Source organism: Rhyacophila brunnea, unplaced genomic scaffold (assembly GCF_057557595.1).
Source record: "Rhyacophila brunnea isolate RB1 unplaced genomic scaffold, BYU_Rbru_1.0 scaffold_24, whole genome shotgun sequence".
Taxonomy (NCBI): domain Eukaryota; kingdom Metazoa; phylum Arthropoda; class Insecta; order Trichoptera; family Rhyacophilidae; genus Rhyacophila; species Rhyacophila brunnea.
In genome coordinates, this window is record NW_028232904.1 from 7,631,057 (window position 1) to 7,653,149 (window position 22,093).

The 22,093-nt window shown below is 36.6% G+C and overlaps 1 protein-coding gene across 3 annotated transcripts in view; it reads left to right on the forward strand.

Annotated features, from left to right (window-relative positions):
• The first annotated feature begins 2,581 nt into the window (after positions 1–2,581).
• The window catches only part of faf (ubiquitin carboxyl-terminal hydrolase-like faf), a 71,767-nt gene continuing 52,255 nt past the window's right edge, over positions 2,582–22,093 (forward strand). For all 3 annotated transcript variants that reach the window (XM_085951219.1, XM_085951218.1, XM_085951220.1), the window contains exons 1-11: positions 2,582–2,722; positions 11,949–12,081; positions 12,921–13,140; positions 15,671–15,784; positions 16,359–16,515; positions 17,636–17,932; positions 18,937–19,090; positions 19,626–19,777; positions 20,311–20,568; positions 21,324–21,422; positions 21,645–21,787. In XM_085951219.1, coding sequence (XP_085807345.1) covers positions 11,952–12,081; positions 12,921–13,140; positions 15,671–15,784; positions 16,359–16,515; positions 17,636–17,932; positions 18,937–19,090; positions 19,626–19,777; positions 20,311–20,568; positions 21,324–21,422; positions 21,645–21,787 — 1,724 coding nt within the window. In that variant the 5' untranslated portion in view covers positions 2,582–2,722; positions 11,949–11,951. The remainder of the gene's footprint in view (positions 2,723–11,948; positions 12,082–12,920; positions 13,141–15,670; positions 15,785–16,358; positions 16,516–17,635; positions 17,933–18,936; positions 19,091–19,625; positions 19,778–20,310; positions 20,569–21,323; positions 21,423–21,644; positions 21,788–22,093) is intronic.

Consider the following 22,093-nt stretch of genomic DNA (forward strand, 5'->3'; position numbering starts at 1 on the left):
TGGATGAATAAATTTGTCCAACGATTGTTCTTTCTTTGACCTATGTGTCCAGCCCATTTCCATTTGAGGTTTTAGCAAACTCTATCTCATCATTAATCCTTGTCTGTTCCCTTATCCACTCATTCTTCTTTTTGTCCGTTTGCGTTATGCCCAGCATGCACCTTTCCATACCACGTTGTGCTACTCTAAGTTTCTGGATCTCTCTTTTACTTAGGGTCCGTGTTTCACACGCATATGATTACGGGAAGTACACACTGGTTGAACACTTTGCACTTTAGGTACAGTGGGAGGTCATTTTTGAATAAATTATTCAGGCGGCCAAAAGCACTCCAGCTTAGCTTTACTCTGCGATCAATTTCATCAAATATACATCCATCTATACACACTTGTTGTGCCAGATAGATGTAGTTTTTCACCTGTACGAGCTGAATGCCATTGATGAGGATCTCTTTTTGGCCCGCAAAGCAGTTGAACATGACTTTCTTCTTTGACACATTTGTTGCTTACTCCAGCGAGTTCCTGCATTCTGCTTTGGAGGTCTTCTGAGTCTTGCAAACTACTATTTATTGTCATCGGGAAAGCGCAGATGATTCACGTATTCTCCATTTATGGGGGGCCGCGACATTCCAGTTAAGTTCTCTAAATAAGTCTTCAAGTGTAGCTGTAAATAGTTTAGGTGAGATTGTATCACCTTGTCGGACTCCTTTGCTGATAGGAAATGCGCGATGGTTTATGGAGATGTTGTTGCGCTACTGTATATATTATTGAAAATATTTATATAGCGCTCGGGGATTCCTTGATTTCTGAGTGCATCGAGTATTGAAAATTTCTTTATGGAATCGAACCCTTTCTCATAGTCTATAAAACCCATGGATAGCGGCAGTTTGTATTCCTGTTACCGCTCTGATTTCTCTGATGACTTGGATATGGTCCATAGTGCTGTATCCTCCTCTAAAGCTCGTTCTCCTGGCTGGTTCTCGTCTAGTACATATTGCAGACGGTTTGAGAGAATTTTATATTAGTGGATTATTGGATTTGCATCCTTCTGCCTCTAAGGTAGGTATGGCACTTGCATCTTTATTCCATGCATATCTTGGACTAGGACTTCCATCTCTCTGCCTCTAATAAATAAAGCCTTTCGCATGACGACTCTTAAAAAAAACCATTTTCCCCAAAAATGGAGTTGCATCCGTCTGCCTCTGAGGTACAGATATTAGGTGGGTAGTACCCGTCTGCTCTTTGCATAATAGTATTATGCAATAGTAGGTACATTGCCTAGCCAAGAACAGAATGTCAACATTTGTCATTATACAAGGGATCAATGACATTATTAATGGACAACGCACTCAATACAGTAGCTAGCAAGTAAATTCGCGCATAGCGACATTCGCACATGAATAGGTAGACGTCACGCAATTTCCATTATGCGATATCACGCATCGGGAATTTATAGCAATATCACCCTTATTGTAATGGCGTTAGAACAGTGTTTCTAGTGTCAATGTTCATTTGAGCGAACCCGTTCGAACCGAACCATTCGGCAGACCCGACAAAAAGCATTGAGAATTTATAGCAATATCACCTTTATTGTAATGGCGTTAGAACAGATTATGCCATTCGGCAGACCCGACAAAAAAGTGAGTGTCATATTTTTTCCAGATGCTTCGTCCATATTAATGTCATTGCAAGGGATCGCAGTGATATACCTATTAGGTAATTTTGTGTAAAAATACGTCAGATAATGTTTTGACGATTGGGGTTAAATAATCGTATCAACGTTAACCACGACCATTAATTTATTATAATTTATTTTCAAACTTTTTGTCTATGAATCTATTCAAAGATGTGTTTTGTGTGATTTTCTCAAAAAGTTTGAGAAAATTCGTGGTTTTATTTAGATACCTAGGAATAATTCAAGAAATCCCATTATTTATCGAAGTCAAGAACTTTTTTTACATTATTATCTTTTTCGAACACCTTCTTTTCTCGGATCGGCAGATATTAAAATATACTTCCGAGTTCAATTAAAATTTGAAAAATGTGTTTAAAGTAAGTACTTATCTAGTGGTTTTTAAAATATGAAAAATTAAATAGAACACCGAGCTTATTTTATAATGACACGATGGCGTCTCTGTTCTAGCAGAACACACTAACTGGAGAATACTAGTTTTGAGTAATTTGACTTTGAAGTTGTTAAAAAGTTTGAAATAATGGTCTATCATGTGAGTTTATTAAGTAATCGTAAAAAGGATAACTTTAAAATAAAGACTGTTTATTTATTAAGAAGGTTTCCAGCCGGTAAAGTTTGAAATTAGGAACATTTTGGTACTAACTCAATATGTATTTTTTTCGAATTAGTGTTTCTGCCAGAACAGTAACGATTGGGATAAATGATTAGCATTTTAGCTGTAACATATTAATACGTTTTGATCAGTAAAGATAAAAATATTGTTTTAAAAAATAATATTAAACATATAGGTATTATAATATAATACCTAATATTAAATACAAATAAAACTGAAAATGAAAATATTTTTTTGTTTTTTTTCAAGTATTTGCAAGTTGTCGCATTATCGGGAGTCGGGACCGCCCAATGGTTGTTTATGGTAGAAAATGCAGTTTTCATTCTTGTACGTCAAAATCATACATCTCAAAATCGTTTCACTTCAGAAATGGTAGTGTGATTTAACGTCAATTGTAATACTACGAATTATGTGCAAAGGTTAGCAAATTATTTTTTATTTAAAGCGGCATTAATCCCGTCACGAAATATCGCTCCCGAGGTGTCCTTTTATGGCCGTGTTTCGTTAGTTGTGCATTTTTTCGGAGTCAAATTATCTGCCTTCTCCTCTAGGACGCCATTTTGTCTGGCCGGCTGATTTTACAATAATCAAAACTATGGATTTATTATTTTAAATTGCACCCAAATCTGTTTAAAATCAATTATAAAACATATCCAAATTACCGCAGAGAGTGATTATGCCAATGTTGTTATTTTTCCGCGCAACGACAGAAAGCAAAATTCATGCATTAGCAACATTATTTGGATTGAAAACTACACGACTTATTATGTGGAATATTATGAATTTTGACGAATCTTTCAGGGCAAAAAACACTGGAATAAGTTAATATCGTCTCTCCCGTTGCGCAATTATATATTTATAAAATATAATAGTGACGTGTCCGTTATCTTAATCCTCGACGTACAATAGACATATCGTGTATTTTTTTGCCTGTAATGTTGACAATAAACGTTCATACAAAAAATGATTTACGTACCTATTTACATTTAAAAATTTTGAAAGAATGCGTGGCAGTAATCAAAAAATGTTCTAATACTCCCTATGACAACGATTAGATTTTAAAACTTATATAAAGTAGGTACCTATAATAGTGGCTAATTATATTTTTGACAGTATGTACCTACTTAAGTTTACCCTTGCTCCTTAGTTGTATCAATTTAAATTAGGAATTAAATTTTCTCTGTGCCTAAGGAGAACCATAGATCTTGATATCAAAAAAATACAGCTGTTTACCTATAGGTATATAGGTAGGTATATATTTTATTTTTTAAAAATTCAATACTGAATAGTATTCACGAAATTTATGAATATTGGATTAAATTTTATATAATAAGGATCCTAACATTTTTAGGTATAGTTTAATTGCCAAACGCAGTTTTACAGATGAGCTTATACGTATAAAAGCCAAAAACAATGGAGTAAAATCCAAAATGGCCTTACCAGCAGACTCTGAAGCGGTATAGTTATTATCAAATATTTTTTATGCCCTCCGCAATGGAACAATGGGATAGAGACAAGTGTTCTCGTCTTTGGTTAAATGGGTAAAATTTAAGTTCTAGGCGTCTAGGCTAAATCCACTCGTCGTTGAAACTAGAAAATTGTGTAACTCCAAAAACACTACTTTACAGGAGAGACAAAAAACATTATGGTTTCCTATACAAATGTATGGTTTTGGAGTGAAATCATCCATGATTTAACAATGATACAATTTTTCTGGAATTACAAAATTTGCAAGACGGATAGATATTATCAACGGCCACTAGATGGCATTCAAAGTCAATTTTCGATTAAAACGGAGTTACACAATTTTCTAGTTTCAACGACGACATGTTGTTTTTTTTTAAAGTATACATGACGTGTTTGCGTCAAGTTTAGGGAATACCTACCAAACAATCCTTGCAAAAAGTATGTTTAGGATACAGTGGTGAGGGGTGGAGGTAGGCTGTTAAGATTCAACATAAATATTGCACACTGAACTTTGTCAGTCATGCTTATTTGTTTTCTTTTAACTAAGAATACAATTTGCAAATGGTGCTGATTAGTTTTTAAAATTCATAATCATGGATTCAACGAAAACAAAATAAATAAGTATTATTGGAAAAGTGTGCACTATTTTTGTCAGATTGCCCATAGCCATAGCATACCTAAACTATTATGGTTTGGATTAGGCAGGGTTTAATTGATTTTTAAAAACTAACATAGACTATCTACACATTGTTGTCTTAGTTCATGAAAGCAAATACGTTTTGACTGATAAAGTTTAGTGTGCACTATTTATGTAGGATCAAGCCTACCTGCACCCTTTGCCACTGTTAGGATACTTCTACACTAGAAGTTTTTGGACTTAATCCATGATTGATCACCACAAATTTAAAAGATTTGGTCATACTTAATTTCTAACTGAATAAAATAAAACTAAAGAAGGGAAACTGGGAAGTGAGTCACTGAAATACATTTCATGTCTCCTGATTATTTAGGTTATCTGAGTTACGAACAACAAAATCGAATGCGTTCATGGACAATGCTCTAACTCGTTCTTGTGTTAAAAGGGATCATGAATCACATCCATTGGATGGAAACGTAGCGCTTTAGTCATGACATCACGAGACAATTGTTATATTGTATGATTCATTAATAGGCAGCCTCTGTCTCACACATCTTTAATCAGTCGTACATGAATGTCGCATGTATAGAAATAACAGTACATGTTGAACTGTTGGAATGCGAATTCTGACATTAGGGTTCCGGATCCATAATAGTTGTGTGATTATAACGGATCCTGGGTTCAGTTCTCTGCTCTGATATTCGCATACATAACACGCTCAGTATTATGAGGTGATAATTGGTTATTGCTTAGTAGAATTCCATTTATCAAAATGATAATGTAATATATGGTAGAACCTCGATATAACGGACTTCGGATATAACGGTCAAAATATCCGGTCAAATGTGAAAATTGTTAAAAACATACTGCTAATGAGTAAGTAGAGAGATAAGTGTCTAATAACATTAATTGACTATTCGTCGGATAATGAAATTCAACTATATTAAACGCATTTTGACAATTGATTATAAAAAAACAGCAGACTTCAAAAGTGCAAACAAAACTTGATTCTTTTTTCAAAGCAGGATTACCGAAAGCAAGCGCGTCGACATCGAAAATTAACGTTACTCCGCAACGTGTGTGTGGATATATCATCCGAAGACGAATAAACAGGGTTTGGTTTGTGTTTTTATATAACGTGCTTTCGGCATTAACGGACCCCCTCACCCGCATTGGTCTGTTATATCAAGGTTCTACTATACTTAGATTATATCGTCACTGTTCTGGCAGAAGACACTAATTCGAAAAAATGACATATTGAGTTAGTTATACCAAAATGTTCCTTATTTCAAACTTTACCGTCTGGAAACCTTCTTAATAAAGAAACAGTCTATATTTTAAAGTCATCCTTTTTACGATTACTTAATAAACTCACATGATAGACCATTTCAAACATTTTAACAACTTCAAAGTCAAATTACTCAAAACTAGTATTCTCCAGTTAGTGTGTTCTGCCAGAACAGAGACGATATGATATTTTACAGTTTTTTTTTAAAACATGTCCGATCCTAAAAATATCATATTATGGGCCTCCCTAGGATGGATGTTTTATTAACAGATTTTTTGTTTTTACAAGAAATGAATATCATTGATGTTGAAAATCAGTATGTGATTTTTTTGCCAGACCCAGGATTCGAACTCGGGACCCATGACATTTTAAGCCTGACACGTAACCGCCTGGCTTTCGTTAAATAATAAATACTATATTATTTATTGAAAAAGCAGATTAACAATCATTTTGTACTACGACAGTGATCAGTTTTATATCAATATTGATCTTCTCCTTTCTGTCCCATATCCGTTATTATTAACACCGGCGATAATTTTGGGCATCTTTTCCCTTTTTCTTCTGAATTTGTTTGATTATTTCTTCTTTCTTTTTCATCATCAATATCACCTCGACATTTGTAAGTATGTCCTTTCAGCAGGTGTGGAGTATACTTCTGTACACCCACATTTCAAAGTTTTATGTTTTATTAATCTCGTGTCTGTGAGTGTCCACGTCTCCACTATGTATAGTAGGATCATAAAACGTAGCGTCTTACGGTTCTCATTCTGTTTCCCAAATTATGTGGCTATATAGTATTTCGTCCTCAGTTGTGTGAAAGCCGTTCTGGCCATCTCGTTTCAGCATTTTAGTTCAATATTATAGTCCTAATTATCGTCCAGAGTGCAACATACGGCACCAACATAACCCCAATTGAGAAAAGCCAATAAAGTTGCATTCACTCTCTTGCAATGCATTAAAACGTCGGATAAACGTCATTGTATATCATAAACTGATTATGTATTGGTACTTTGGAAAATAGGAAATAAGTACGTGGAAATATTGGGTACATTCATCCATTAGAAATAAACCAATGCAGTGTTTTAATTGTTAGACGGAAATTTCTTAACCAGAGACGTTTTATTATCGTGTTCTGTATGATCTGACAGAAAAGCAACTCACGCGCTATGAATAATATGGATTCTGGGCATGGGGAGTTTTTGAAGCTTTAGTGATATTTATGCTGAGCGTCTCCCAACTTCGATGCAAGCTCCAACAGCTGTCTCTCCAACGAACAATGCTGACACATATTGTGTTAGTGAATCTCAACTAAATCATATATGTACTCAGTCGATAAATTGGAGTCACGCTGAGTCTATGTGCAATCCAGCTTTTTCTTTCGATGGCTCTACAGTTCAATTAGAGCCTTGACCTCCTCCACAGCCTGCCTCCAGCTGGTGTGATCCAGTCTTTGACGTAGAGGGGTCTTGTGTCACTTTTTACTCTATCCCAACGGCCTTTTTTCTACTGGGTTCCCAATGAGGACCATTTTTTGTACCTGTGTCTCTGGCATATGCTGGACATAGCTTGTCTAGTTCAGTCTGTAATTGTAAGAAGGTAGAGAGTTTTTAGTCCTGGTAAATGCGGTATAACTTGTCATTATGTCTGATTGTTCACGCCCCACCCTTACTGGTTTTTATATGTTGTGCGCTCCATCTGAGAGATATAATTACTGACAAAACAGATTAATAAAATAGAAATGTGACTACCAGTCACCATGTACCAAGGCTTTGAAGCCAGAGACGATTTATTACTTTATGACAATGAAGGCTTAATTACATTGGCAGACGCGCAGACCCAACCCGTTCCAAAAACTGTCGTGGCCAATGTTTCAACACTATTTGCAATTACACGCAATGATTCAATCGCGTTGGTCCTTACCTTTGATTGGTTTAAAATAAATATAGTGTTGCTATTCTTAAAAATATAGGTTGACCGAAAACTAGATATTTCTTAGATTGGTGGCTACACTGAACGTATTCCAGCGCAATTTTACCTCAAAAAAACTGAGCTGTCAAACCTAGCAAGCTACTGTTGAAATTTGCGCGGCCGTGAGAGTTTGATAGTCGTGGCAGACGATCGGGCCAGACGCAATCTGCCAATGTAATTTGAGCTTAAGTCTATAATTTGAAAGATTCGCATTTGTTTACGTGACAAACTTCAATGCATATTATGATACAGGCGTAACTGTTGAAAATAACATATTCCTTAATACATGTTTAAGTTTATACCTTAGAGTAATGATATATAGAGAGGGCCTATTTTTCGGCCGAATGAAGCCGTGTTTCTAGCGTATAACGCACAGTAGAACAACGATTTTATTATCATCAACTTAACTATGAAACGTTATACCATCGTGTTGCTTCTCAGTACGACTACCAAATTTAAACACAACATAGTTAACCACATGTTCTATTAAAATAACTAAAAATAATTACCACCAACTTTATATTTAACACAAATACAATAATCTAAGCAACGCAAGCTCTCAGTTTTTAAATGCATGTAATCAGCCAAATCGATTTTTTCAATTCAGCCGTAGAAATTCTATCTTACTCTAACGCATAGAGTGGAGATATAAGTGTGCCGAATGCTTACTCACTCGCACTTATGGTTCATTTTTGTTCAGGCCATGGTTTATACCAAATTTCTCCACGCTTACGAATTAAACTCTTTTTCAGCCTCCCCCAATAGATAACCTACTTTCCATTATTATTTTTATGTTCTCTGATTGCTATCCAATGTGAAAGTTATGCCAAATGTATACAGTCATAAATGCCGAAAATATCCGTACAGGACTGGAATTTTTCTTCTGTTTATTATTATTTAATCCTTGTATTCCAAACATTCAATCCAAAACAAGGAAGTTTCCGTGTTGTTTGTATACAGTGGTCCAAATATGAAGATGTTAGCTGTAATAAGAAGGTTGGATGTGAGCCAACTTTGTCAGGCCGTTAGATTTGCCAACAAAATCTTATTCCAGTGCGTAATATCATAAACATAAATAGAAACAAAAGACAGGGAATGGTGGGATTATTAGAGAATCTGTGTGTAATCATTGCAACTTGTTTATATTCGTAATAGTTCCAATTTATTTAATTGCTACTACTTGTTCATTCATAATTGTTACAACTCTATTATGGCATAGAGAATAGCTGCATATTATCGTGTGTTTTTTTTATGAAATTTGTGAAGTCAGTTATTAATGTATTGAGACGCGCTGGGGTGGAGTTGTGTATTCATGCTTATGGTAACACTATTCGCAATTGTTCATTCATAATTATTGCAACTCATGTTTTGGCATAGAAATGCAAAAGTAAACAATAGCTACACATATTTATTAATGAAATTTGCAAAAAAGGACTTTCAGATAATTATATACTAGCTGCCCGTTACTACTCTCCATGGGAGCAAATGTGACATGTTGTGAGATTGGCTGTAATAAAATTATAATTATATTTATACATCGCTATTGATAAATAATTTGTAAATAGGTTACTGTTATTGAGATGATTTAGATTCACGATGGCCGCGCGGCCCAAGTATCAGCCTATGCCCTATGGCGTCATGGGTCCCAGATTTGAATCCTGGGTCTGGCAAGTACACAGTATGAGTCATAGTATGGACCAAATAGGTTGGGCAAGTGGCTGACATCCATTTCTCGTAAAAACAAAATCTGTTAACAGAAACCTCCACTCTGTGGAGGCCCATATGATCTTATTAGGATCGGGCATGGTCGAAAAAAAAAATATTTAGCTTGCCCACACGCAAGCATGTTAGAAGCGGAATTCATTCTCAGCTTTGTTTACGTGACAAACTTCAATGCATGTTATAATACAGATATAAAATATTGAAAATAACATATTATTCTCTTATAGTGTGTTTTAAGTTTGTCAAATATTTCCCTACACTCAAAAATCATACTTTCTTACAACCATCCCCAGAAGATAATATGTCCGATTATTTTTATTTTTCATGAAGGCAATTTTTTTTTGATATTGTGGATCCGTGTAGGAGAATTATGCTACGATTACATTATGATCACGTCACGTACTGTCACATGCTGGTATGGCGACAGATGTGGTCTATGGTTTCGTCATTCCGCGGAATATTTTGAACTATCACTATCTCTATAAATTCAATTATGGAAAGTGCCAACTCAAGTTTATTAGTATTTTGAATTATTATTCATTATTCATGTTAATTTCAATTAATATTATGTAACAGTTTCTACATGTGCGCCCGTTAAAATTACTTGCGATATTGCATCCATACATAATATTTTGAACAGAACCCAACAAGCAGACCATAGATAATCAACGTAAACACCAGATATAGATTATAATATAATAGAAAATCCATAAAGAAAACAAATTAAAACAATGAGCGCGATTACAACTCCATTGAAAATGTCTCCAAAATTATTAGAAAAAATGCTATAATGTCTTGAAATGTTAATTTCTAAGATGAGAAAAGACAAGGTATCATAATGACATCAGTGGCGAGGGGTGGAAGTATACTGTCATGATTCAACATATATAGTGCACAATAAACGTCAGTCAAATGTATTTGTTTTCATTGAATTAAACCTAGAATGTTTAGATAGTGTTTGTTAGTTTTTAAAATTCAATTGAACCCTGCCTAATCTAAGCCATAGTAGATAATAGTCAAACAATATTTGCTTATCTATACAATATCTAAAATTATGCCATTAAACCATATAAATTTTTAAATATTTTATAGATAGAGGAATATTTTTTTTCATTTATGGTTTAGTGTAGGCAGAGTATGATGATTTTAGAATATCACACTGTCCTTAACCATAGCAATAGGTAAGGGGGCCTGCCAAACATCCTGGCCTGGGGACCCGCTTCAGGATGTGGGGGCCATGGTTGACACTGTTTCATACCGGTCTCTTCACTCCTGCTGAGAGTGCTTTGGCGTTAGGTTGACTCCAGAGCTTTAGAATGCATCATTATATTATGTTGAATGACACTGGGATGGTACGCGATAATAACTTTGAATTTATTGATAACATGATTAAAGCCGCGTTGACACGGTCCAAGTACGATCCAAGTAGACTTGGATAGGAATAATTAGTATGAAGATGTCTCATCCAAGTGACAGCTTCATACTATTTATTCCTATCCAAGTGCACTCGTATGTGACATCTTCATACTAATTATTCCTATCCAAGCTACTTGGACCGCGTCCTACTCATCCAAGTTAACTTGGATAGGAATAAATAGTATGGAGCTGTCACTTGGATAGGAATAAATAGTATGAAGCTGTCACTTGGATGAGACATCTTCATACTAATTATTCCTATCCAAGTCTACTTGGATCGTACTTGGACTGTGTCAACGCGGCTTAAGGCTGGTTTTCGGTTGACTCAGAAGTACTGAAATTGATTCAGTTTTATAGGCCGTCCATCAAAATAGGCCAAACCGAATTGTTTATTACCTCTAACCTTACGCTGTTTCCGTTTACAACCATTTACTAACTAGTCGAGGGTTCATGGAGCTGCGTGTGAAACTGTATACAGAAATCGCTTCGTGTTCCATAATGCTCCATTCAAATAAGGGTGTTTGTACATGCACGTCTATTTGAAACAAGTATTCCTTATATAAAAACAGAAAAATATTTTTCTCTATGGTCACTTTTTGATGTCTATGGGCGCTTAACTGTCAAATGATAAATTTTCGCATTTTGCCGCTAGATATCCCTAGTAGACCCTATATGTTGAACTCTCTATTGCATACTTTCATATTTCTTTTATTTTTCGATTTAATATTACATTATGGCCGGATAATCCGAATGCCGAATAAACGTTAATAAAAGTAAATGGTTATCGTGATAGTATACCATATAATTATTATGCATAAATCGATTCCAGCACAATCATGTGAATTGAGTTGTTGAAAATATAATATTATATTTATTAGATTTTCATGAATCTGCGTCTGATGTGTATTTACTAACTGTGTATTTACTTTGCTTATATACAAAATCTCCGTGAACGCAATTACACGTTTCGCACGCCATCTGGCGTAAAATCGCATTCGAAAATAATATCTAGCGTTTAAAATTGTAACTGTATAATTAACTCTGTTGCAACATCTGTGCTTGTTGTACATCTTCAACAAATGTCACCACACTTCTATGTGAAAGCCTGTTAAATATTGTCTATATTTATTGTGTGTTGTTCTGACAGCAGATGGAGTTCCCCCTCGGTAAGTTGACCGCCCTTGAGGAGAAGATCTCCAGTGCCCGCTGGGTGGTTCCTGTCCTCCCTGACCAGGAGCTAGAGGTGCTGCTTAAAGCGGCCATCACATTTGCCAACGAAGGTATGATTGTATTGCCTTTTTATATTATCATTTATAATTTTTATTTTTGTTAGTTCTTCATGCGCCTCTCTTTTGGCACGTTTATTTACGGTAAGATCTCAGTCTTGGGTAACTGCTTCTGAGACATTCGCAGGCATAAAAAACTGCTGATGCTTCGTTAAGCGAAATGCTCAGTTAAGCCGACTCAGACATCTAAACTAGTTTCATCTGCGACACAGTCATTAATCAAACCTTGTAGGAGTGTCGCATTCATGTTGTATAGATGGCCGCGGACATAGGAGCCTAGTGACATTGTGGTCTTCAAAAAAATGAAACGTTATTGCACTAAAATGCTATCAGACGCTGAAACAGCAATTATTATGTATTGAGCATAGAAATTTTCTGAAATGGTCTCTTTTTGTGTTATCATATATGCACGGATATTTTTCAATCTCTTGGATGAAGTAAATATTGGTGCGCTCGTCTGTCATTTTGTAGAAGATACGGCGCGACTTGTGAGTTTGACTTGACGTTTGAATTAAAATGGCTGACTCGTAGCGGTTTGCGCATGCATAGCTGCAAGACAGACGATGAGCGGCATGCAGTGCCAGTCGCGTGAAATTTGTTGCTAGCGACACAAGATGTTTTTTTCAAACTAAAATGTCGCTTTTCAGCAGTGTGCAGAGCTCCATTTGGTAACATGTGTTTTGTGAATAACAACTATGTTATATCGACGTATTCGACATGTTGCAGACGAGACAAGTTTAGATGTGCGAGCCGGCTGACTGAGTGGTGGTTTAAACTAACTTTGGGGCTGTGATAGTATTATTATTCATGTATGTCTTCAATGATTGGTTTAGGGCGTGACGTGAACTGCACAATATGCCAGCGGTTCTACAGGGACGCCCTGACGGTGTCGTTCACGAAACTGCTGACGGACGAGGCGGTGTCGTCATGGAAACCAAACATTCAGCAGTGCATCCGCGCCAACTGCGAGAGGCTCGTCAGGCTCTGTACCTTGAGAATGGATAACGTTCATCTGCTCAACCTCCTCTCCATTCTCTTTAACCCTAACAACAAGTAAGTATACGATAAATGGCTCACAGATGATGACCGTAGATGATATATTTTAATTCTATGATTTCGATAGTAAAGAAAAATTCACTTATGTGTAATACATTATTTCATTTGCTGTGCACTCGAAGTCTAAACTATTTTTTTTATTCAACAAATAATTATTCACAAGATTTGAGAATGTAACATTCTTTATTGAACATACATTATTTGAGTTGTATAGTTCCTGTATGTATACAATAAGTCTACTTCATTTAATACTACTTATAAAAACATTGAGTATTGCAAGCGCTATTAGTTCTTCGAACCGCCGCACTTCAAGTTATAGTGTTGTCGATCTCTAATGACGATATTGTGATATTGAAGAAAATTAATGACCACCATGAGAATATATAAAACAAAAATTGTGTGTAAACAATTACAAATGACGTTTAATAATACGGATTAAAGTGTCTCCTTTGTATACATAATTTGAAAACAACTGAAAACAACAATCACGCAATCTGTGAAGCGCTTCAGATGAATGAATACCAGTTAAATATGTCGTAATTAAGTAGGACGCAGACAGTTTCATTGGTAAAGCACATTTGCCGGACTTCAATGGATGCGGATTCAAGTCAAGTCCGGCGTAGCATTTTTTTTCTAGTACGTATATATCTGAGGTGTTTACAATTGAGTCGTATAGTTCCTATATATGAAGGACCAATATGATTCAAAATTGGGATAATGATGACATTGTGTTCTACTGGCAGCTTTCCACACTAATAAAATGTTGATCGGTTCCTAACCGACAAAAATTCATAAGAGAGTTTCAACATCAGGATGAATTCCTAACGGTGTTCAGTCCGCGGTGCAGTTTGTTCAAAATGTTGATAAGTCCATGCGACTTTATAGACAGCCGATCAGCGTCAAGCACTTGCAAAAATCAACACAGCCACTTTAGAAACAAAATTTTTACATTAATTTTTGACAGTTGGCTTCGAACGCTAATAAATCTATCATAGTATTATGGTTTTCTCCTTTACTGCTACAAAAATGATTAATTTTATAATAAGTCTTAATACAAAAACAACAATCCGCCATAAAATAAATTGAATCATAGGTAGAGAGACGCTTCAATCCGTTGATACGGTTAATACGTTAATAATAATTTAAACGTCATTTGTAATTGTTTACACACAATTTTTGTTTTATATATTCTCACCGTGCTCATTAATTTTCTTCAATATCACAATATCGTCATTAGAGATTGGTATATTAAGGCGATACATCAGTGAAACGGCAAATAATTTTCAACTATAGGCGCGAGAGAGAACATCGAGCTCGGAACATGTCAATTTGTTTCGTGATGGCGACGGGGCTATTAATTCTTAAATCGTGTAAAGATGATTAAAAACGTTACCCATTTACTTTAAAAAGAAAACATTTGAATGCAAATATTATTATTGTTACTAATAGAACAATAAACAGAACATTAAATGGACCTTTTTTGGATTTATATGACAAATTATATTTCGTTTGGCATGCGTCATTTACACCCGCGACCTGCAATCCGCGCATCGCCTAGCCACGATCCTTTTAGACCATGCCTCAACTGAGGTATAGCCTTAAGGTGATTCATCAGTGAAACGGCAAATAATTTTCAACCATAGGCGCGACGAAATTTTGCACTCGCTCTCATTCGGAGAGAGAATGTAGAGCTGGAAACACGTCATTTTGCTTCGTGATGGCGACGGCCGTAATAATTCTTAAATCGTGTTACCTATTTACTTTAAAAAGAAAACATGTCAATGAATATATTATTATTGTTACTGATAAAACAATAAACAGAACATTCAATGGACACATGTTGGATTTATAAGACAAATTATATTTGGTTTGACATGCCTCGTTTGCACCTGCGACCCGCAATCCGCGCATCGCCTAGCGACGATCTTTTTAGACCGTGTCTCAACTGAGGTATGGCTTTAATAGATACCTAGTTAAATATTTTTACAATATTGTATAAAAACGCTTTTATTTCTTCGATATTTCGATTTATTGTTAGATATGATTTGTGTTACGATTAACTTCTGAATATTTCATAAATAAACGATAATAAATAGAGAAGAGAAGAGGCGATATGACAGCGAGTCACAGTCAAAGCCTCGGTAAAATCACAAAAAAAAAACGATAATAATTACTAAAAAATATGTAGTTACTGTTCACAGCAATATTATATCTATCTACAGTAGGCGCTCGGTAATCCGGCACCCATATTTTTTCACCTATGCCGGATTATTGGATTTCTATAGGAAATAATAAATAATCTGTCAAGGTCGGGCACCGAACTGCCGAGCGAACGGCTCTTCGCTCTGTAATCCGGCAGTTTAATGTGAAACCTGCTGGATTATAGAGCAGGAGAGCTGAGTTGCAAAATGCCGGACTATTGGACACGCCGGATTACCGTGCATCTACTGTATCTACATTCAAAATAATCATGTTTTGAGTTAGTCCCTAGACATTGACAACCGATTGACTGATGGTCTTTTTCCAGATTCCATTCTTTCAATGCAAGCCGTCAGAGCGAGGCTGTTCCGGACAGCATGGTGTATGCCCGCTCCCAAGATCACAGGAGCCGCAGAGGGTGGCTGGTTGACTTAATAAATTGGTGAGCTATCCATTGCACAACCTAATAGTACACGATAACTGTACACACAAAAATGCTGATTGTCACAGAGGAAGTTGAAGAACGTTGAAGTTATATGAAATTTAAATAAAACTATTTTTTATCAATCCTTCTAAATGTCAGCTATGGCATTATTCAGTGTGTAATGTGTTTTTTGCTGTGTCGAATTTAGTGAATACGAATGCTGCAATATAAAAGATCGGCCGCTAACCCGAATGCTAATAATATTTTTGTGCGAATGTGCCTCACGATTCTGCCTCACGATTCTGCATATATTTAAATCATCCAATGTTATATTTCTGACAAACTAAGATCCATCCGTGCTCTACCTCCGTCAGCGCTTTTTTATGACTGTTCAGTGGGTACATGCTATTGTTACAAATTTACATGGATTGAATTGCGATAGGCGAGTGATGACTTATGAATAGCAATGATGCACATTGAGTTGTTTCAGAAAATGGTGGGAGTGCAGCGCACATGCATGATGTTAGTAAAGGCCGCTGTTGGTAGAGGGGTAATTCTATGCAAGATAATGATTAAATGTTATTTTGGTTAGGTTTGGCTATCTGGAAGGGTTTCAAAGGGTGGCAGAGCGCTTCACGGCAGTTACAGGTCTCAAATTGGCCCCATCGTCAGAGGAGAACACCACAGCGACAGAGACAGATGGATCGGACGCCGTCACCAAGACTGACAATGGACCCGTCGGCGTTGAGGTTCTATTTTGTTTATTTCTTCATTTCTGTTACCCTCACTCTCTAACACTAGCAATCCCTGCGTTCTGATGTCGGTACAGTTGAAATTATTGAGAGACCCATAGGGTCTTTGATTCGGTCGAATCAGCGTGTAGGCAATCTGCTTCCTTCGCATCAACTGTTTCCGCTGATAATGAACATTTCCAAATTATTGTTTATCCATCTGGCTATGTGGCCAACGAATTGTAAGACTCTTTGTAGACATATTTTAGAGAATAGTTAGTTATTTAGGACACTGAGGCGTTACAAATTAGTTTGCGTTTGTGGTGAAGTTGCTTGCTTATCCTTTATGCATTCATCGTCAAACCATTCTCCTAATCTGTAGGAGGAGAACTACGCCTCAGTTTAAAATGAAGTCATTCACATCTTCTCTTGCAATGATTCTCTTGATGCGTACTCAGTTGCCATTTCATAAGGCAATCGGCCTGTTGGTGTTTGGTGGTAGGTATACAGCCAAGGAAGCTCAATTGTGCGTAAGGCTCTCTCCACAGTGGAGTGGAAAAATTTCAAACCTCTTTAGGCCATCCGCTGTCGTGAATACTCAAAAAAGGACTGAAACTCCAGTATCTAGCCAATGTATTTCAATAGTGGCTCGCTGACGCTGGAATCTCTCAGTTTCAAAATGTCCGCGACCGAAACCGAAGAGACGCGACATGCTAGTCTCACAGTTTCCAGTCACCCATAAAAGAGTTGTACCAAAATCAGTAGATTTGATGAAAAATCATATTTTCTTACCAAAATTGGTAGCACTGAACTGAACTGAACAAGCCAAGACGTCACAAGTTAAGACAGGCGAACCGATTTTTAATTTAAAATATGTGGCAGATGTTTAGAAAAACTCCTGCCTGTATAATAATTACCTATAATTATTATAGGTTGCCAGAATATTTCCGTAAAGATATTACAGAAAAATCTTAGAATGAAGTAGGAAAGACAATGGGTTTGACAGTTTGAGGTTATGAGATTATTAGGTTTCAGTAGCTCCATGTGTGAAGCATCAGTCGTTCGTCAGATTTTAGTTTCTGCGTGAGCGGATGGCCTTAGTAATAATCCAAAAAACTCATAAATATTCTTCTTCCAGGAAAACGACACCCCCAAAGAAAAAGAGTCCCCCTCAAATAAATCGTCTCCGGATGCTGTTACGAAGGCGATCGATGCCAGCCCCGCGGTGCAAGTGCCGCCAGACAAAGAGCTCTCGAATCCGGCGACGGTGATGAGCGGCTCCGCCTCCTCATTGGGCAGCGCGGCTTGCGCGGTGGGCGAGGCGGGCAACGCGGCTGACGCTGTCATGGCCGTGTGGCAGCTCATCAGGCCCTTCGGACTGTGCCATGATCTGCTTACTTCCTACACTATTAATAAGCACCTAATGCCTATACTGGTGAGTGCCCTGAAACTCGTGTGAAAGAAAGAAGAAGAGAATTTGTAAAATCTAAAGACATTCATAAAAATAAATTGGAAATGGAATCTATTGGATTGAGGTTAAATATGTGAAAGTAAAGTTGTAAAAAACTGAGCGTGTGGTGAAACATGTGACTGAACTTATCGGTACCAGCTATATAAATTTCATAATATTTGATTTTGTATTTTTAATGGAATTAAAATCGAAATGTATTGCCATTGATTAAATTTCCAAACAAATATAATATTAATATTATGCAGTCATCTGTTAATACTGACTCAAAGTAATACTTTTAAAAATCAAGAAATTATTGGTTTGTGTCTACAATAATAGTTTTCTACTCTATCGATAAAGGAGAATTATATGGATAAAAAATGACACTCACTCGGTAGTTGGAATAGTGTAATCGGTATCATGCATGCTCGCTAATTGAAAGGTCTACCTGTGGCCTACTGTTAACTACTACGACTAAATCAGATGCAATTCATTCCACATTGCGTATTCATTTGTAGCATTATTTTTGCCTGCATCTATCAAAACTGGAAGCATTTCAACACTATTTTTCTCCTAAAACCACTGTGGACCTAAACATATGAAGATAAAGCTGAAAAAAACACTAAATAGTTGTCACGAGAAGTATTAATAACTAATTGATCGTCGCTGCCGAATATCAGCTAAACATTGCCGCTGTATTTCAATGCACCAACTTTCAACATAACAACTGAATATACATTGAGGATTTATTATGAAAAGCCTCACTAAACCGCACTAAAAATATTGCTGAATCGGCAGTGTTGTAATACAAAAAATAATAAGGCTAGTTATAGTCGACACGCTTTGACACGGCACTGCTGATTCATTGTAGTGTAGTCAAATTATTTAAAAAATTCTACATCAATTTATTTATCTATCCACAATGAAATAAGAATCCATAGTCTTGAAAGTTTAGAAGATTCCAGAGTAATCGGTACATCTGTTTGCAGGAATGGATTCCTGCAGTCTTGGAGCGTCTCTCGGACGAGGAGTTGAAACGGGAGGCAGGTAGCAGCGAGAACAAGACGGATACACTCTCGTGCCTCATCAGGACCTGCAAGTGCCTCGCTTTAAAAGCCACGCAGAACCCTGACCTCATTAAAGGTGATTCATTGGATATTATTGCATTATTCATCCAAATATCAATAAAACATATTTTTCTACTTATCAAGTCTAAAGAGTATTGTTGCAAATACACCTGCGTGTTTTTTGATTCAATGGTGGATTAGCAATCGGTCATCCAGAGAAAATTAGGCATAAGTATAAGTAGATTTTATAGAGAAGGTATGTCCAATGCGTTAATCGTGATCGACCGGAGATATATTTTGATCAATCTATAGGCTCGTAAGAATCGAGAGATCTCTTCCTTTGTGTAATAGGAAAAAATCAGGATTCTATTTGTCCTGGGGTCCTATGGGCTATGCTTTTCTAGTGTTAGGTAGTCGTTAATGACTTCCCACTGTTTGAGAGGTGTTGCCATCACATGGATAACAGTCATCGTCCCTTGGTGTGAATCTTTTTAGATAAGCTTTGAGTGCTCTGTGGCATGCAGATATTTAATTATGCATTGGAATCTGCAATACATTAATTTGATATTGCTTGTCAATTATTAATGGTGTTTATTGTTTTGTCCTTACAGGTCTAGAAATGTTTAGGTTAAAAATGATCCTGAGGTTACTGCAGATGCCATCCTTCAACGGTAAGATGTCAGCGCTGAATGAAGTCAATCAGGTCATCGGATCCGTCTCACAGCCTTCCAAACCCGACTGGCTTACGTCTGCCACTATTGCCGTGAGTAACACAGAAATATCCACAGATTTTGTATATCCAGTTTTTATCGCAATTGAAGACGCAAGATGCCCGTCTGCGTTATAACTTGGTGCTGTAAAAATATTTTACGTCCAAAGAATTTGGATTCTTGATACAAGGAGTTTAATGCCGCATTCTCATGTGTCGATATTTATGGAAAAATAACACTTCCTAATATGTGGTGTCTGGAAACAAAAGTGGAAGTTTTTCAAAATCGATAGAAACAAAAACGGCAATATTCTGGTGTCACCTGGTGAACAATTGCATTTTTGTTTTTATCAATTTTTAAAAACTGCCGTTTTTATTTCCAGGCACCTCATATGTGCATTGGTAAAAATGAAAATAACAGATTTGCATGGTAAGATAGAGCATCATAATGAATAAGTTTACCGAATTATTTAGGTTTATATCGCTAATATACTCATAATTCTTCATTTGGCACTTTTATCCGTAAGTGCCAGATTGATTGATTTTTGCAGTTTGTATTTTATTCTACTTTGTATTTTCACCGACAGCAATGGATCCAAGAGAATAACGTGCTGGAGATAGTGCTCCGTGACTCGATGCACCAGCCGCAGTACGTGGAGCGGCTCGAGAAGATGGTGCGCTTTATGATCAAGGAGGGGACGCTGACTCTGGCGCACCTGGACGCCATCTGGGGCGCGCAGCAGGGGAAGCACGAGGCCATCGTCAAGAACGTGCATGACCTGCTGGCCAAGCTTGCCTGGGACTTCACCCCCGACCAGTTGGATCATCTCTTCGACTGTTTCAAGGTGAGAGAAATCTTCCTTTGTATAGACGGAGCCTAAACATAATATGAAAGTGAAACTGAAAAAAAAACTTCAAGATTTGTGTATAAGTGTAGACAGAGCTGATGAGCTTATTGTTGATGGTAGGTATTATTTGCAATGTTTAGGCCGTGCCTGTTGTATCGTCTTGTCTTGCTCTGTGCTCCTTCTACCCATTTTTTTTTCCTACTCGAAACTATTGAATCTTACTTTTGAATGTTAAATTTTTAAGGCTGATCAGTTAAGTAGTTGCAGTTGCAACTCTTCTTCTTCTTCTTCGCCTTCTCTATTAGACAAAGCCCAAATATATGAAAGCTGATAAGAGGAGGACTCTGGTCTGCTGTTCAAACTAGCTGGCTGTCATTTCGCATTGCAGATTAATTTGTAGCAAACTCCACCTGTTATCGACCGCATCTGTCAACAATCGCAGGTATTTTAACACATTTTAGATTCACTCAATCAATCAATCATAATTATTGACAGTATAATTTAAATGTAGTTATAACTACCTGTGAATGGGCAGGTCGTGTCAAGAATAACGAAATGTCGAAACAAGCCGCCAAAGATGGTGAGAGTTTACAGCCGCTTATTTCAATGCATCATCTTAATATATTTAGGCTCCGTCTTTATTGATGAATATTCGGTACTGTTTGGTTATCAGGAATACAGCGGAAAACACATTTTGAAAATAGCCGATAAACTGGATTATTCTTCATAATATGTTTTTCTTTTATTTTCAGGCTAGTTGGTCAACGTCGAGTAAAAAACAAAGCGACAAACTGTTGGAGGTGATAAGAAGGTTGGCCGAGGATGATAAAGATGGAGTGATGGCACACAAGGTATTGACAATGTGCTATTTCAAGTATAATAGGTATTTTTTGGCCAAATATATTTTTATGTATAAAGTACATTGATTAGAAAATTAGAATTATGGAAAGAAGAATATTCAAAAATTATTTTGAATTACGAATTTCGAATTATCGTAGTTTTATTGCGAATAAATATTCCCAATTAATTCTTTATTATGTTATGCTTTCATTGAAACCATTGATATTGTGTAGGTTATGGTGCTGTTTTGGAATTTGGCTCACTCGGCGGAGATCTGTACAGAGGTGATGGATGTAGCCTTGACCAACCACGCCAAGATACTCGACTACAGCTGCTGTAAAGATAGGGATGCCCAGAAGACCATCTGGTTAGATAAGTAAGTTACAAATTATACAGCCTCTTCCCTTTTTATCGATATTGGGAAACGGTCGAATAGAGCACATTGTGAGTTCTCTGTTTCAAACTTCGGTTAACTCCGTAGATTTTAATGTTAAATGTTGTTTTACATGTAGCGATATTAGTTTTTATGCTCAAATTACCGATAGACCGTCTGGCCTGATCGATAAATATCAGGTTGAATCTTTTTATCTAGTCATAGAGACATTTTTATTATAGCTTGGACAACTCGAAGATCGGGTTAAAAAAATTGCCTCGAAAGCATTAGGTTCCGCTTCTGGCCTGG